Source organism: Microtus ochrogaster, chromosome 21 (genome assembly GCF_000317375.1).
Source record: "Microtus ochrogaster isolate Prairie Vole_2 chromosome 21, MicOch1.0, whole genome shotgun sequence".
NCBI classification, from domain to species: Eukaryota; Metazoa; Chordata; class Mammalia; order Rodentia; family Cricetidae; genus Microtus; species Microtus ochrogaster.
This window is the reverse complement of record NC_022022.1, coordinates 13,767,856-13,784,726: the sequence shown is the minus strand read 5'-3', so window position 1 is coordinate 13,784,726 and position 16,871 is coordinate 13,767,856. Positions and strand designations below refer to the sequence as shown.

General features: G+C 46.8%; 1 protein-coding gene across 3 annotated transcripts in view; it reads left to right on the top strand.

Annotated features, from left to right (window-relative positions):
- Window positions 1-1,708: 1,708 nt before the first annotated feature.
- The window catches only part of Cdc14a (cell division cycle 14A), a 149,891-nt gene continuing 134,728 nt past the window's right edge, over window positions 1,709-16,871 (top strand). For all 3 annotated transcript variants that reach the window (XM_013349943.2, XM_005357183.3, XM_026784113.1), the window contains exons 1-2: window positions 1,709-2,161; window positions 2,933-3,023. In XM_013349943.2, coding sequence (XP_013205397.1) covers window positions 2,113-2,161; window positions 2,933-3,023 — 140 coding nt within the window. In that variant the 5' untranslated portion in view covers window positions 1,709-2,112. The remainder of the gene's footprint in view (window positions 2,162-2,932; window positions 3,024-16,871) is intronic.

The window sequence follows — 16,871 nt, the reverse complement described above, 5'->3', positions numbered from 1 at the left end:
TGGTCTACAGAGCTAGTTCCAGGACAGGCTCCAAAACCACAGAGAAACCCTGTCTCGAAAAACCAAAAAAAAAAAAAATTTTTTTTGTCTTTTTCTTCTACTCTTCCTATTCCCCATATGTGAAAATGAGGGGGTTGGACTTTGTTCTCAATGATTTCTCCGGCTTTCCATATGTGAGGTTTTGGGGTTCACTTGGATGTTGTAAGGATAGGGTGTATTTTTAACTCTCTCATCAGGGATGTGTTTGACTAGACTTACTGAAAAGCTGTGACTAATTTTTCTGCATATCACATTCGTATCTGCTTATAGTTTTGTGCTTGGTTAGCTTTCTGGAAAGCCAGCAAAACAGGCTAATTGCGCTTAAGAACCCTGAGTTGAGTTGTCTCTCTGGCGTCAGGATTCCAAGTCACTTTAGTTGGCTCTTCGCTCGAGCGCCCCTTCTCCCCCTAGAGGTCAACGAGCAAGGGAAAACCAGAGCCTTACACAGACGGATCCCTGTTTCAAGGAGAAAGCACTCAGAGCGCATGCTCTGCTGATAGTAGCTCAGTAGCGCCATTTTCGTAAGGGAAGGACTGACCACTAATTACGTCCTTAGGGCGCACAGCACAAAAGATGTTCAAACTGGATCCTTAACGTTGCCGAACAAGTCCCGAGCCTCTTAGAGAGGAACCTTTGTACTCCCTGCAGCTCTCCAGCAGAGACTAAAGAAATTATCTTCTGTTTATTTCTCGTGTGGACAAGTGGTCTTTTCCTTCTTCTCGACTTCTCTCAGGATAGCCTACAGTACGAGACCAGAGCCTTCTTAGACTTTTGTGAGGATTTTGCCCTCACACCGGTGGCCAAAATGACAGGATTTGGAGAACTGGATGGGAATGTTCTTTCCCTTGAGAACAAAGCCCCAAGTGAGAGCAGAGTCTAGTACGTGGAGGACATCAGTCCACGTATTCCTGAGCTAGGAGGTAGCGCTTCTCTCGAAATTTGCTTATAAAGAAGGACACACAGATCCCGTCGGTGGTGGGAAAATAGGGGTTGATGGAAAGACAGCTGGCTGTATGACCCGACAAGGAGGTCTGAGGGTTTTCAGTGTGAGTGTGTGTTTGTACGCGCGCGCACACAGAAGAGTTTAGAAGAAACTGAGTGAGTGGAGCGTGAGAAAAAGAGCTTGAAGAAGGACGAGAAAAATCTGACGAGGAAGAAGACTTAAAGAATGCAGAAAGGGTAGTGGAGACAGAACATCTCTGCTTGCCAGGCTACAGCAGCTTCTTCGGAGGTATCCACTTCTCTCAACCCATCTCTTTCATTCATAAGTTTCTGGCCCCGCCTGACATTCCCCACCCCCACCCGGGCTGAGGGCTAAGTTTCTTGTGTAGCAATTGGTGAAAGGCAACAAAGCCTTAGCAACTGGCTCCTAGTGACCCGCGGGGCGCCTGGTAACTGAGGCCCGAGGCCGGCGCGCAGAAAGAAGCCGAGCTGTCCCTTTAAGGGATGGCCGCGGAGCCGTGAAAGTGGAGGGGGACGAGGGAGGGCGGGGAGGCAGGTCTGGGGGCGGACCTAAGAGGAGGAGGAGAGGGAGGAAGAGTTGCTGTTGAAAGGAGGTGGCGAAGGAGGAGTCAGAGCAGCTGCTGCCAGCCCCGCGGGCACCACCGGAGTCCTGCCCGCTGCCGCACAAGTGGCCACGGGCGCGATCCGGGCCAAACGCCTCGTCCTCCATGATCACTTTGGGAGCCGGGGGAAGACTTTGCTCGGCCGTGCGAACTGGTGTGCGTTGCCCAGGCTTGGCGGAGACGGTACAGCGGCAGCAGCTCGAGCAGCAGGAGCTGCAGCTGGAGCATCAGCAGCAGCCGCCGCCACAGAGTCAGGATCTCAGCGGCTACAGCCTGGGGCGTGTGCGTCCCGCGCCCAGCGGGCTCGGTTCCCCACGGAATGTCCCCGGGGCGCCCCGCGCGCTGACCCTGCAGCCGCCTCCGCCTTGGGCGCCCGCCTCCTCCCTCAGGCGGGCTCGGTGATCGGGACCGAGAGCTTCCCAGCTCCTGGGCATTGGGGGAAGCCCCCGGGGGCGGGTGACCTCAGTTGGCCACGACCCAGCCCTCCCCCGTGCGGATCTCGCTTAAGATGGCAGCGGAGTCGGGGGAACTAATCGGGGCTTGCGAGTTCATGAAAGGTGAGGAGCAGCCGCCCGGCATCCTCCGGCCCTTCCACGCCACTCCCCCCAACTCCTCACGGCTCTCCCCTTTGTCCCAGCTTCTGCCATGGGTTTCTCTTCGGCCCTTGTCCCGCAGCTACTGCTGCTTGGCGCTTGGGCCCCTTCTCACCACTCAGCTCCCGGAGGACCCCCTGCTTCCGGCTTCTTTCTCGCGTCCTTGCTCTCTCTGTAGCTTCCTCGTACCCGGACAGTGCGGGCTTCTCTGCCTGAGCTCCTCCTCCAAACCTCTTTTAGGGAACCTGCTCGGTTTAATCATCTGTCTGCTAATCCTCTACCCCTCGGTGGCAGGCCAGCGCTTTCAGGACACCCCACCACCACCACACCCCCTTGTCTTTCCTTCCTTCCTCTTGAAGTCTGCTAAACTGCAGGGGAAGAAGCTCGCCTCTCCCCGTTCCGCAGCAGCTGAGGTCTGGAGGCTTTCGAACCAAACTTGTGTCTCCAGTTTTGCGGGTACCCACAGCTCCTGTCTGTACCCGCCCGCACGCAACCAGGGGGTGAGGGAACACTGAAGATGTTCTGCCCCCTGCTGGGTCCTCATGTAGCCTCTTGGGAAAGTTGTGCTTTAGGGGCTGTGTTGCTTTCTGGAAGATCGTGTTTCTACAAGAATCCCACGTGTTAAAGGGCCTTTAAATGATGCCTAGCAATTATTAATCTTTCATGCATGATCTGCGATCTCAGCCTCACTTCCCTGTTTCTCATGTTTTCTTGTCTTTTAAACTTGTCTTTCAGATCGATTATATTTTGCTACTTTAAGGAATAGACCAAAAAGCACAATAAATACCCACTATTTCTCCATCGACGAGGAGCTGGTCTATGAAAAGTAAGTTTCCCTCTTTTTTTTTTTTTGCACACCCCTCCCTCCGAGCTATTTAGCTTGCTGGTTCTTTCCCCCCAAGAGTCCAGGAGGCATTAGTAGCTTTTTAAGGACCATAATTTTGGGGAGGGGCGCAGACAAAATTTACAGTTTGAACCTGTCAACATTGCAGTCCTTTTAGAATGTCGTGGGTATGAATTCTTCCTACTCCCACAGCGACTGTGGATTCCTCACACTCCCCAGAGTGGGACCAGGCAGTCGTACACTCTGTCACCACCAGACCTGTAATTGGCTGTGAATCAGCCACTAGGTATTTATGGAGTACCCACAGGGTACAGGGCAGTGTGTGCACTACAGGTGCTTAGGTTTCGCAGTTCACAAGGCTCCGGTTGTGTGGCAGGATGTTTTTGTTTGAGCAGATTGTTTTCAGAAAGTGGACCACAGGACTGCAGGGGGCTGGATCCACATTGTGGCTAGGAGGATGGTTTCCAGTGTGATTGAGTTATTTTAGTTAGGTGACCTGACTTGATCTGACTTGATGGTTTTATTGTTTTTTTTTTTCTACCTTTGAGTATTAGAAAACTGCCTAAATAGCATTAATTTTTTTTTTTGTTGTTATTTTGCTCTCCTGGATTAAGATCTGAGAGTGAAAAATCAGAACCCGGAACTGAGTTCTGTAAAGGCCCATGGATGTAAAGGAAAAGGCTATTTGAATATTTTAAGCACAGTAAGACATTAATTGGAGAGCTCCATTTCCATTCGATGGAAGCAGTAAATCTTAAGAAGTAGAAAGGCAGGACCAACTTATATTCTCTTACTAAAAGAGCTGGCATTTCGGAGCCACCCCACGACCTCTGATTTAGACATTTAATTTTACTTTGTTGCCATCATAGTCAAGTGAACAGCTAATGAGTGGAGTTAAAGGAACCGTAAGAGCTGTCTAGGGTTGGTCCTGTTAGAATATCGGCAACTCGGATTTAGGGGTGCCATGGGGCCTTGAAGAGGGAAGAGTCTGGACCTTCAAAAACCTGTTTTATCTGACAGAAAATAATCCTTAGTTGTCACTTCATCCTAGGGGGTCTTGAGACTGATGTCCTCTGGACGGTTCTCTCAGTAGTGCTGGGAGGAGGATGCTTCTTGAACGGCTGGAGCGGGCGGGAATGAAAGAGGCTTTTGCTGCTGTTCATGAATGCCTTGAGCTGCCCTGGCAGAGAGGTCTGAGTCCCCGGTGTCGGATTACAGCGCAGCTCCTAGACAGAATGGAGTTCTGAGCAGCCTGTTCCCTGACCCTGTGCACCTGGATGATGTCACCACCAGCAGTGTTTGTTGAGTGGACACTCCATTGTTGGGCACTGTCGTGGCTTTCTTTTTGTTAGCTGAGGGCCTAGGGACGTCTTGTGTGCCTGAGAGTAGGGACTGCGTATGCGTGCTATCTTGTGCACTTCTGCGGGGTAGAAAGTTTATCAATATGCATTTGAACAAGCTTCGGTTAGTGAGGGCTGAGTCACGTCCCTTGGGATTGCTAGGTGATAGACTTCACAAAGATTACAGTTAATCAACTAAACACAGTGTATCATGACTTTTTAGAAATTCTAATAATGAAATCCCAGCACTTGGGAGGCAGAGGCAGTCGGATCTCTGTGAGTTCGAGACCAGCCTGGTCTACAAGAGCTAGTTCCAGGACAGGCTCCAAAACCACAGAGAAACCCTGTCTCGAAAAACCAAAAAAAAAAAAAAAAAAAAAAAAAAAAAAAAAAGAAATTCTAATAATGAAAGTTTTGTGTAATTTTAGTGTTTGTACTTCAGGATACAAATTATATGTTATATATATATTTTCCACCATGTTCCTCATGTTTTCCAAGGACAGACTTGCTTAGCGAACCCATCTGGTTCACTTTGTGAGTTTGGATGTGAACTTGAAGCCATGAGAAACTGAGAATGGTGGCACACCCCTTTTAATTCTAGCACATGGGGAGCAAAGGTAGAGGCAGGTGAATTGCTGTGAGTCTGAGGACAGCCTGGTCTACTCAGAGAGTTCCAGACCAGTTAGAGCAACATAGTGAAACCCTTTCTCATGGAAAACAAAACCAAAACCAAACCAAAAACTGGGCATGGTGGCTTATACCTGTACCCACTTGAGGAACAGAGGCAGGGGGTTGCTTGGAGTTGGAGGTGAGTCTGAGTTGTGCAGTGACTTCCAGGCCAGCCTGAGCTATAGAGTGAGGCAAGGGAAGCTTTTCATCCTGAACACGGCGTGCACTTCCCCCGGTTTGGTGTGCCACACCATGCCACAGTAGCGGCTAGGGTCCCGATTACCTGCACAAACGCGTCTTTTCGTTTTCCCAGCATATCACACTATGCTTGATGGTACAGGGAATAACGTGATGAGCGTCCATGTTGCTCTCAAGGTTTAAGGAACTCCAAACCTATATGGTTGGTGGCTAAGGGGAACTGCAATGAAAGGGAAAAAAGCTACCCGAGGGGGAGCCTCATCCCTGGACTAGGAAGGGTGAGGACATGTCCAGCCGACCTGTTCATAAGAGGTTCTGTGGAGATGCTAAGACTGGCTTGAAGGTGTGCTCTTTGGATATGGGTGTGAGAGAAAAGGAAAAACGAGGCTCAGGAGGCATAGTGAGTCCTTCACCGTGCCTGGTGTGTACAGGTCACACGGGGGAAGGTGTGGAATATGACACTGAGAGAACGGGTGGGCACAGACTGAATGCCAGCGTGAGGAACCTGCAGTCACCCCGGCGTGCCTTGAGACTCGTAGAAGGGCTCTGGGACCCAGACGGCACAGCTGGACGCAGGCTAACTGCAAACAACAACCGCATTTACAGCTTGTAGGTGTTCTGTGACTACAGAATTCGCGTTTCCCCACACTCCCACGAAGCAAGCATTACTGCCGTCCTTTGATCCAATGATGCCAGAAGGGATGGTGAGGTTGGGTACGGTGCCCACAGTCAATGAAATAGTGACAGAGCTGAAATTTGAAAAGGAACCATCTAGTTCCAGAGGATATACACCCTCCATCCGACAAATAGTGTAATAGCATTTAAGGCCCATTGGAGACTGTGTGAGAGACAATGCAGAGAAGCTCTGGGATGTTTAGGGGGAAAGAATCAGTGCCCAGAGTGAGGGGGTGTTGAGGAGGATCTATGTGTGGATAGTTGATGAGGATGCCAAGGAAAAGGAACAGGGTGGTTCTCAGAATAGTCTCTTCACAGTGGGCCTGAGAGCCTCATGAGCTGGAACAAGGTAACGGGGCAGTTGATTGGCTTTGGTGGTAAGAAGAGGTGTTCTGTCTTGGTCAGAATGAATTAGAGAAATGTAAGGGATAGTTAAATCATTTGAAAAGCATATACCTTAACTAACTAACTAACTAACTAACTAACTAACTAACTAACTAACTAACTACCTAACTAACTACCTACCTAACTACCTACCTAACTAACTAACTAACTAACTACCTAAGTACCTAACTACCTAACTAATTTCCTTGTCAAGACAGACAGGGTTTTCTCTTTGTAATAGCCTTTACTGTCTTGGAGCTCATTATGTAAGTTATTAACTTAGACTCACCTTAGAGTTCTAGGCTGCCCTTGAACTCACAGAGATCCACCTGCCTCTGCTTCCTGAGTGCTGGGAGGCTGCGTGCGCATCTTTGAAATAACTTAAAGTTGGAAGTTTTCCAGGGACACCATGCAGTGTAAAGAATGGAGCTATTTCTGAGGAAGAAGAGGTCAAGGGTTTTCAGGATGAGGGGAGTAAAGGAAGACACCATTAATAAATAATTAGCCAGGAGTCAAAACCTGAAGGAAGAAAAGAGTGGAGGGCGAGTGGCTGTGGAATGTGTCTCTTTGGCCTGCGGAGTCCATGGGGCCCAGTGTGGCAACCTGGGTTCTATCTATGGACTATGTCCTGAGGACAGACACCCTAATGCACAGTCTTCAGAGAAGGAAGTGTGTTTAGGTACATCGTCACATGGGGCCTCATGTAGCCCAGTAGCTATAATTATTTGCTGACGGTCCCAATGAAATGTCTCCTGTCTGAATAAATTATCACCTCAAAAACTATTAACCAGGCTCTTTAAATAAGAGTATGATTAGTTCAGATACAGCTGTGTTTTGTGTAGAAGTCTGTTGAGTTATTAAAGGAGGCTCAAACTCCATGATTGAAACAGTGACCTTCTGAGAAGCAAAATGGCTTCATGAGGCCAGACTATGAGATCAAAAATTTGAACTTACTTTCTCTGCCTCTGTTTCTCTATCTCTCTGACTTCACTACATATCCCTAGCTGGCCTGCAACTTGATGTGTAGAGCAGACTGGCCTTGAACTCACAGAAATCTGCCTGCTTCTCTTGAGTACTGGGACTAAAGGCTTGCACCACCATGCCTGGGTTCTACTTGGTTCTTAACAGACTATCTTGTTCCATGAAGGTCTGAGACGTCTTAATAAAACACGGATGATAAGAAATCATGCTTTATCCTTGGGTTCTGCGTGTTTTCATAGGCCAGAGTTAAAACAAGAGACTAGGCTAAAATATTAGTGGTTCAAACATTAGTTTCAGACCTAGAGCCTTTCAAAAGTTTACCTGCATTGAACTGAACTCTCCAAAGCATTCCCCTCTGCAGAAGAGCTGGTTCTTTGGTGTTGGAGATGGAACCTGTCATCCAAATAGAGGCTAACTTTTAGTAATGTGGGTCATGGGTTTTGGCTCAAGAGTTAGCAAAGTGAAAAGTGTTCATTGTCAGAACCCAGCCGGGCGGTGGTGGCGCACGCCTATAATCCCAGCACTCGGGAGGCAGAGTCAGGTGGATCTCTGTGAGTTCGAGGCCAGCCTGGTCTACAAGAGCTAGTGCCAGGACAGACTCCAAAGCTACAGAGAAACCCTGTCTCAAAAAACCAAAAAAAAAAAAAAAAAAAAAAAAAAAAAAACCAAACAAAAAACAACACAAAAAAAAAAAAAAAAAAAAAAAAAAAAAAAAACCAAACAAAAAAAACTATTATTGTCAGAACCCTTGTATTCTCTCCTTGGGTGTGGCATTGGATGCTAACGGTGTGGGAAGCCAGTCTGCGAGAAGGAAAGTGTGTAATATATGTTTTCAATCATATGCTTTTTCATTTTTTCTGCCCTCGGGTTTTGTTTGTTTGTTTGGCTTTGTTTTTTGAAGAAAGGCACTAAAATTTCATGACAGAGTACTAAATAAAGATGCCACGACTGAATGAAATTTCTTTGGTGAATCCAAGGATTGTCACCCAAGTGTTTTAACTTTTTAAGAGTGAGCAGCATTGACTGGGGTTATACCTCAGTGGGAAAGTATTTGCTTGGCAGTACAAGGCTCTGGGTTGAATCCCCAGCACTGGAACTGAAGATTGAAAGATGAACAGTCTTGATTGGACATAGTGGCTCCTGCTTGGGAAGCTGAAGCCAGATTGCTGAGCTCCTGCTTTTAAAAACAAACAAACAAACAAACAAACATACAAAGCCGGGCGGTGGTGGGGCACACGCCCTTTAGCGGATCTCTGAGTTCAAGGCCAACCTGGTCTGTAAGAGCTAGTTTTCAGAACAGGCTCCAAAGCTGCAGAGAAACCCTGTTTCGAAAAACCAACAAAACAAAGCAAGGCAAGGGATGTAGCTCAGCTTATAGAGTGCTTGCCTAGGATGTGTTAGATACTGAGTTCAATTTCTTGTGTTACATAAACCTGGTATGGTGGCACAGGTCTGTAATCTTAGCACCCGGTAGTGGTGGGTCAGGAGTTCAAGGTCATCCTGGGGTGCGTGAGACCAACTTAAACCAACTAACCTGCCAAAACCCTCAGAATGGTTCAGATCTTCTATTTTCAAGTAACAGAATACATTTTGATTTAGTTTTTGGTAATTTAGTACATGTAAAAAATGCATCTTGAACATATGTACTCTAATTCCCCTATTCCAGTCTTCCCAGGAACCCCCAAAGCCTCTCATGCTCTCCAGTCACTCCCAACATACTCTGATTTTGTATCTTTTCTCTCTCTCCCTCAATAACCCACTAAGTCCAATGAGTGCTGTCTATTGGAAGACTGATCTTGTCGACATGATCGTGTGTAGCTAATCATGACTGCAGCGATGTCATGGGCGCGACATCCATGCTGATTTCCAAGGATGGCATTTAACAGAAGTCCTCCTCATCCTCCAGCTCTTAGTCCAATTCTTTCTCCCTCTCTCCCATGTTGTTCCAAGAGCCTTGGGTTAGAGGTTGATATTGATTAATTAGGGCTGAGCACTCAGTAGGCACTTTTTCCTAGTTCTTTGCATAGTTACGAGTGTCTGCATTAACCACTGACCGCTGCAAAGAAGAACTTCTCTGCCAGAGTTGAAGGCAGCCCTTATCTATGGGGATGAGCATAAACCTTTAGGAAGAAGTCTCACAATATCTTGGTTAGCAAAGCTGCAGCAGTAGGCTCCTCTCTAGGGGTCTGTGACCTCCACAGAGCTATGATTTACAACACAGGCCTGAATGCCTTCCTGTGGAGCAGGCCTCCAGCAGCAGTTGGTTACCTCCTAACCTTCATGCCGCTATTGCACTCTCTGGTAGGCACATCTTGCTTGACAGGCTTGCTTTTTGTGCCTCTGTCCTGAACACACAAGTTGTAGGTATTTACTTGAGTATATATGCACCTGTGGTCACTATCAATGTTACTCTGTAGCCTGAATACAGGCAGTGCATGTATAAATATACATGTATGGTCAATTCTTCCTCTTCCTCCTCCTCCAGCAGTGCTGGCAAATCAAACCCGGAATTTTGTGTGAGCTAGATAACTGCTCTAACGTCGAGGCTCTAACACTCCTAGCCCTCACAGTTAGTTTTTTTCCTGTTTTTGTTTTCTGAGACATCTCACTTTGTAGCTTAGACTGGCCTTCAGCTGACCACGTAGCCTAGGCTGGTCTTGCATTCTTGATAACCGTCCTGTCTGAGCCTCTTAGGTGTAGAGATTGCAAGTAGAAGCCTCTGTGCTCAGTTCCTCACAGCCCATTCTTTGTTGTGTGACCCACCACCGTCACGCCTTACTTTCATATTTGTTTAGGAACTTTCTGTGTTGACCTCTTAGGTTTTGGAAGTGTATATATATAGTTGGTCCTTGGTCTCCATAGTGATAAGTTGTTACTCAGATTTTTTTCAGCTTGCCGGAGATAACCCTGGAGAACACACACGTGCTCTCAAATGCTGAGGAGTCTTCTTCCAGGGTTTGCTTCTCTCAGGCAGCAGGAGAGAGTGATCCAAGTGGGCTGTGGGAGATGGCACTCTGTGCCAGGTCACCCCAGGGCGGTTTCATTATTTTGTTTGAAGTAGACTCCTAAGATATCAGATGTTCTCATTTGCGAGTTCATAAACACATTCCCAAGTCCAAAGTAAATGACTTATTTACTTAGCCACAGCTCAAAACAACTTTGTGCTTAAAAAAAAAATTGAACACTTTTTTTTTTAATGGGATATAAGGTAGCACAACTTGAAATTTGTAAGTGGATGAAAATGGCCGTGCAAGAAAATAACAACACGTAGATGGAGTTGCAGGGCACTGTGCAAACTCACGCGCTGGAGAAACACAGGGAGACGCAGAAGTGGAGACAGAATGGAGGTCAGCGTATGAAGCTGTGGTCTTTTGCGTTCAGAGTGAAGACAATGAGAACTCCTTACTGCCCTGGTCATTGAAGACATCTTCAGAGAGTGGTGTTTGATGTGTGATGAGCACGGGGCATTTTATGATGTCTGAGGGCCAGTACTACCAGTTTTCATTCACTGTCCCAAGCCCTAGGCCTACACTGTGCTTGGCAGAAGAGTGGGGCCCCAGAGATTCAAATGGAAGGAATGAGTGAGGCGGGCAGGCAGGCTGGCTGGGAGGGAAGAAGGCAGGCAAGGCAGGCAGGCAGAGAGGCAGGGAGGCAGGGAGGCAGGGAGGGAGGGAGGGAGGGAGGGAGGAAGAGAGGGAGGGAAGAAGGCAGGCAGGCAGGGAGGGAGGGAGATTTCAGGCAGAGTCATCAAAGGTATGTTTAGGGTGAGCAAGAGTCTGTTGGAAGGCAGTTGAATGGAGAGCAGGCACGCATGAGGCTGGACTTGGCTGTGGGATGCTGTATATCAGCCCGTTGGGCTTCCTGATGAATGGGAAGGAGCAGACCCATGCTTGGAGCACAAGTGCTCCCATAGTTTGGGAGGACAAATGTTGGAGATACAGGTTTCTTTAGTTTGGATGACTGGGAGGAAATGGCAGGCGTAGCAGGTTTCTGGGTTTAAGTCTGAAGGAGGAGCGACCTCCTCGTGGTTGTGTTTCTGTTTTGTGTTGTGAGGTGGGAAACTGGAAGTACAAGGGGTTCCTTGTAAAGGAGTCTTTGACTTTTGTGGTCTTAAAGCAGAAAATAGACAATCCCTCACCAGGACACTTGCCAGTTTTAAGGCTGAGGAATTGTGCAGGACAGCTGATCTCAAGGTCTCTGGAGTTATGGTTTGAGTTGGACCTTCTAAACTTGTGGATTTATTGTTTAGTTTTATAGGCTCTAATTTCAATTTAATGGAAAAAAAAGTTGTTTTAAAAAAATTAGCCCAATACTTGCAGGACTACCAAAGAAGTGTATATTGGGCAGGGCCATCAAGTTCTGTTGTTGGGGTTGAAACGTTTAATCCTTGATGACCTAGATGAATGACATCTGATAAATGCCCACCACTATTTGTGGTTGGTGATGAGGTCCTTCATAAGAAATGTTTGTGTTTGCTAAAGGTCGTAAGTGGCTCATGCCTGTAATCCTAGTGAGTTTGAGGCAGGAGGATTCCTGTGTGTTTCAGGCCAGCCCGGGCTATAGAGGGAGAGCTTGCCTCAAGTAAACAAATGTTTGTATTGAACTGTTGTTTTAATTATTTTTATTTGTTAGTGTGTGTGTGTGTGTGTGTACATCCCATGGTGCAAACGTGAAGATCAGAGAAGAGCTTTGTCGAGTCAATTCCCTCTTCCCACTTTTTCATGGGGTCCAGGGATTGAACTCCGGTTGTCAAACTTTTCGTGGCAAGCACCTTCACCGGATACACCATCTATCTCCTCAGCCCCTGAGCCACAGTTTTCAAATGAAGCCTTTATGTTATTAATCAAGTTAGTGTTTTGGTTTTCAGCATTTCCTATCTCGTTGGTGAGTGGAAGATTTTGCTAGTTGGGCTTTCTTTGGTTCTAAGATACAATTTTCTTTTGAGGTCTAGAAGAGGTGCTTTGTTTCAGATTGGTCTCCTTCGTCAATCTCTTGAAGTAGAGCATTTATCGTTTTTGATCTGAGCAGCTGACAGTTCACTAAGGTACCTCATACAAAGAACTGGAGAGTTCCATATGTGTAATCTGGAAGAGCTAGAGCTCAGCTCGTGGCTTCACCTACCCTAGGCAAGTGCTCTGTCACCAGACTACATCTTCAGCCCACAGAAACCTTAACTGAAATGCCATATAGCCTTCTAAAATGAACCTGTTTCTTTCTGTCTTAATGAATGGACTGATTGTGCTCGGCAGTAGTCAGACTCCATGGTTAGGAGTCCATTCACTAAACGGTTCACTGATTCAGGTTTAAGGCTTTCTAAAGATTAAAGGCCTGGGTGGGTGAGGTGGCTCAGAGGATGAAGATTCTAACTGCCAAGTGGGGTGAGCTAAGTTCAGCCTCCGGGACTCGCACGGTGAGACCTCTCTCGAATTGTCCTCTTATCTCTGCGTACACGTGGCATGTGCGTGCGCGTGGACAGATAAGACAGAGAGGTAGGCAGAGCAGACAGACAGGCAGACAGACATATGCAACAGACGTAGACAAGCAGATAGGCAGGCAGACAGACAGATATAGACAAGCCGACAGGCAGGCAGACAGACATAGACAACAGACATAGACAAGCAGACAGGCAGGCAGACAGACATAGAGACATACAGAAACACACACACACACACACACACGCACGCACGCACGCACGCACGCACGCACAGTCCTGCATTTTTCTTCTATATCAATGCTTCCTGTTATCTAGCACTTTGACTTCTGTTGATGTTATTTGGTTAACTTTTATTGATAACATCTATAAATGAAGTTCTTCCCCCCCCCCCTTATTCCTTTCTTCCTCTCTTCTCTAGTTTCCTTTGGACAGGGTCTTGCTCTATAGTCCACACGAGACGGACTTGAGCTTGTGATGATCCTCCTGCTGCAGCCTCCCGCGTACTGGGGTGACATCTGTGTGTCATCATAGTTGGCCTTGAGTCAAATACTTTGCTTGCTCACTGGTAGGTTAGTCCTCCTGCCTCTGACAGCCGCTTGCACCTTGATCTGCTGCTGAGACTAAACACACAGTGGGAGTAGACACCAGAGATCTCGTTTTCTGAGCACTGAGTTTGAAACAAGACTGGACGTTGTATGAGACTGAGCCCCTTACAAACACAGCTCAAGGGCTTGCCTGGGTTCATGGTGAGCTTTAAGCAGAAACAATCCCACTTTGGTGTTTTGCTTACTTATGATTTGGGTCCACTTGGATTGCAGATTGGTGAGATTCCTGAGCTAGCAATCCTAGCATAACTGATTTCTTTCTAATATTTATTTATTTGTGTGCTTATAAGTGTGTGTTATATATGTAATTGTTCATTATATGCAGATGTGTGTGTTTTATGTATGTACTTTGTGTGTGTGTGTGTGTGTGTGTATACAGTGTATTTGTATAGTAGGTCTACCTGAACATGAGGTGTCTTCCTCAGTTGCTCCCAATTTTGGTTTTTGAGACAGGGTCTCTCACTGATTTGGCAAGGCTGTCTGGCCAGGGTTTTTTACCTGTCTATTTCCTCAGTGCTGGGGTTACAGGTACCTGTGGCCATAAATGGCTTTTCCACATTTTTGTTTGGATTTTTTTTGGATGTTGGGGATCCAAACTCACGCCTGATGCTTATATAGCAGGCACTAAACTGACTGAGCCATCTCCCTAGTGCCTGTAACTGGTTTCTTAGTGTAGACATTTCTATTCCTTAAAGAATAAGGAACTCATATAGGATTTCCATTAGTTGTGGAAATAAAATTATTGCTCCGGAGCAGCAGAGTAGATCTGAAAATCTTAAAAAGCATTTTATTTGCTGACTGTGAGATTAAAGGAAGGTTGAAGGGTCTTTTCAGGAAGCTGGGTGGGGTGACTCTGTGAAGTGGCGTCTTCCTGGTCTTGTCCACTCTTTCCCCATTGCCGGCATTGGGCTTGGTTCTACAGTGCTCATGGGACACATGTCTGCAGTTCTGGGACACCCAAAGTAAGTGCTCTGGGTGGTTTAAACTGGAAAAAACTCTCTGAGACTGGATTGAAGAAGACCTTTTAGGAAGGGCATTCTGATGGGATGGGCTTGTTTATGGAGCAGGCCTCATTTGGAGCAAATCAGTCATGAAGATGGGGTGGTAGAAGACTGTGAGGTGCCTCAACTTTCCTCGCCCAAGAGGGCTGCTTGATCTCACCACGAACAGGCCCTTTACTGTCCCTACATATTGGTTTTTTTGGGGTCAGTTTTGTTTTTTAGGTAAAAAGATTTATTTTTATGCATGCAAGTGTCTATGTGTATGACATGCCTGCAGGCCCTTGGAGGCCAGAAAAGAGAACAGTCTCTTGGAGTTACAGGCAGTTGTGAGTCACCTAGTGCGGGTGCTGGGAGCTGAACACAGGTCCTCTGGAATAGCAGTACATGCCCTTACCCACTGAACCGTCTCTCCAGCCCCTTCGCCTTGTTTTGTAACCAAACAAGTTTGTAGGCCAGCCTGACCTACAAACTAGTTCCAGGACAGCTAGGGCTGTTACACAGAGAAACCCTGTCCCGAGAAACAAAAACAAAAAACCAAACAAGCAAAAGTCTCCAAAAAAAGAGAAGGTAGAAGCCACACTACCTGGGTCCTTGGAGGCAGGGTTGAGGGTGTTGGTTCTAATTCCAGGGGCTTAGAGAGGTAACATGATCACTGCTAACCACTGAAACAACTAAAGCTCGGGAAAGTGCTTTAGAGTCCTTTTCAGAACCTGAGAGAGTTAGCCTTTTCTGAATGGTGGGCCGGCCATCACTCTGTTTCTGCCAAAGCCATGGGAATACTATCTGCTTAGTCACCTTGCTTTCAGTAGCTGCTGGTGAATAACAGGGTTAACTTGCATGGTTTGAGAATGTTTCTGTGGGAGTGAGTTTTATTCTTAGCAGAGCATTCCTGGAGAAGCCGCCTCTTGCTTTCATTAGTTGGCGTCTCGAAGGGGCTTTCCCTTCATTTACTTGCTCCAGAGCAAAAACACATGAAATTGTAGAGACGTATGCTAGAAGGTTCCTTGACACTCTCCGGCCTTGTTTCTTGGCTTTAAGGCAGAGTCGTCACTTGGTTTATTTTACAACTGAAGCCCAGGGCTAAAGAAAGTGCTAAGTGGAGGTTCCTTACGTTCTTAGCCGGAGGCAGCTGGGATTTCCTGAAAGGCTCTATCCAGGGACTGGGGTTGATAATGAGACCAAGGCACCTAGGGATGACCCGTGATCAAATCAGTACCTGGAATCCTATGGTACCAAGTGGCCTTTAGTTCTTTTCCAGGTTGTCCTGTGCACTGTGAGCTTGTTAGGTGCTCAGCCACTGGCATCTGTGACTGTGGCGGGTTGTGCTCTTAAGGGCACGAGCGGGCTCTCTGACTTGTTCCCCAGTGCAGTGTCTTAGGTTAGTATTCACCAAGCAATTAGGAGCTTCTGAAAAGGCGATCGTTATGAGTTCCTGTCATGACCAGAACCATTTGGTTGGAGGGAAGCATCAGCTGTAAGGCAAACATTAGCTGGTGGATGAGAGGCAGCACTGGTTAGTCTCAAAACCAACCAAACGAAATAAAGCAAAACTGTAGACAAATGGACATCTGTGGAGCCTGTGTGTTGGAAGGACAATGCTACTTTAGCAGTATATGTATTTGCTGTAATACTTCCTGGTTTTCTCTGTAGGTGGTGAATTACTTGTGGGTAGGGAATGGCCAGCAGTGGGCTCTCAGCAGGTAATGGAGAGAGCAAATGAACAGGCACAATCAATGGTCGTCTTAAAAAAGCTACAGGAAACCCTGTCTCAAAAAACCAACCAACCAACCAACCAACCAACCAACCAACCAACCAACCAACCAAACAAACAAACAAACAAAACTCCAAATAAAAAAAGTTAAAGGTGGGCTGGGCAGACCGTCCAGTGGATAAAGGCTTGTCTGATAACCAGAGTTTCCATTGCCAGAATGCACAGACGTACCCAATGTTAGAGCACAAGAGTCTGTAATTCTAGCTTGCTCCTTGATGGTAGGCAGAGACAGGGTGCTCTTCAGAAGCCTCTGAGCCAGGTATTCTGGCTCAAGCAGCCAGGAAGAGACTGACTCATACAAGGGGAGGTGAGGACCAGCGCCTGAAGGTTGATCTCTGATTTCCACATTCATCAGAGGCTCATGTGCAGCCCCACACAAAGCATGTACATACAGACACACAGACACAGACACACACATGCGTAAATGAAAAAAAATTTGTATGCCTTATACTCTTATGGTATTTTTTATTCTATTTTTTTTAAAGTAATACTCTTTTTGGTTTTATAATAACTCTTTAATGTTAACTTGTAGCATCTTGCTTAGAAGGGGTGTCCATGAATTTTATTTTGTGACAGGAGTAGGCAGTGCTTGCCGTATAGGATTTCTTTGTGTCGAGGGGTTAAACAATTTCGCATGAAGCTGCTGCTGCTTCTGCTTCTTCTGCTTCTTCTGCTTCTTCTGCTGCTGCTGCTGCTGCTGCTGCTGCTTCTTCTTCTTCTTCTTCTTCTTCTTCTTCTTCTTCTTCTTCTTCTTCTTCTTCTTCTTCTTCTT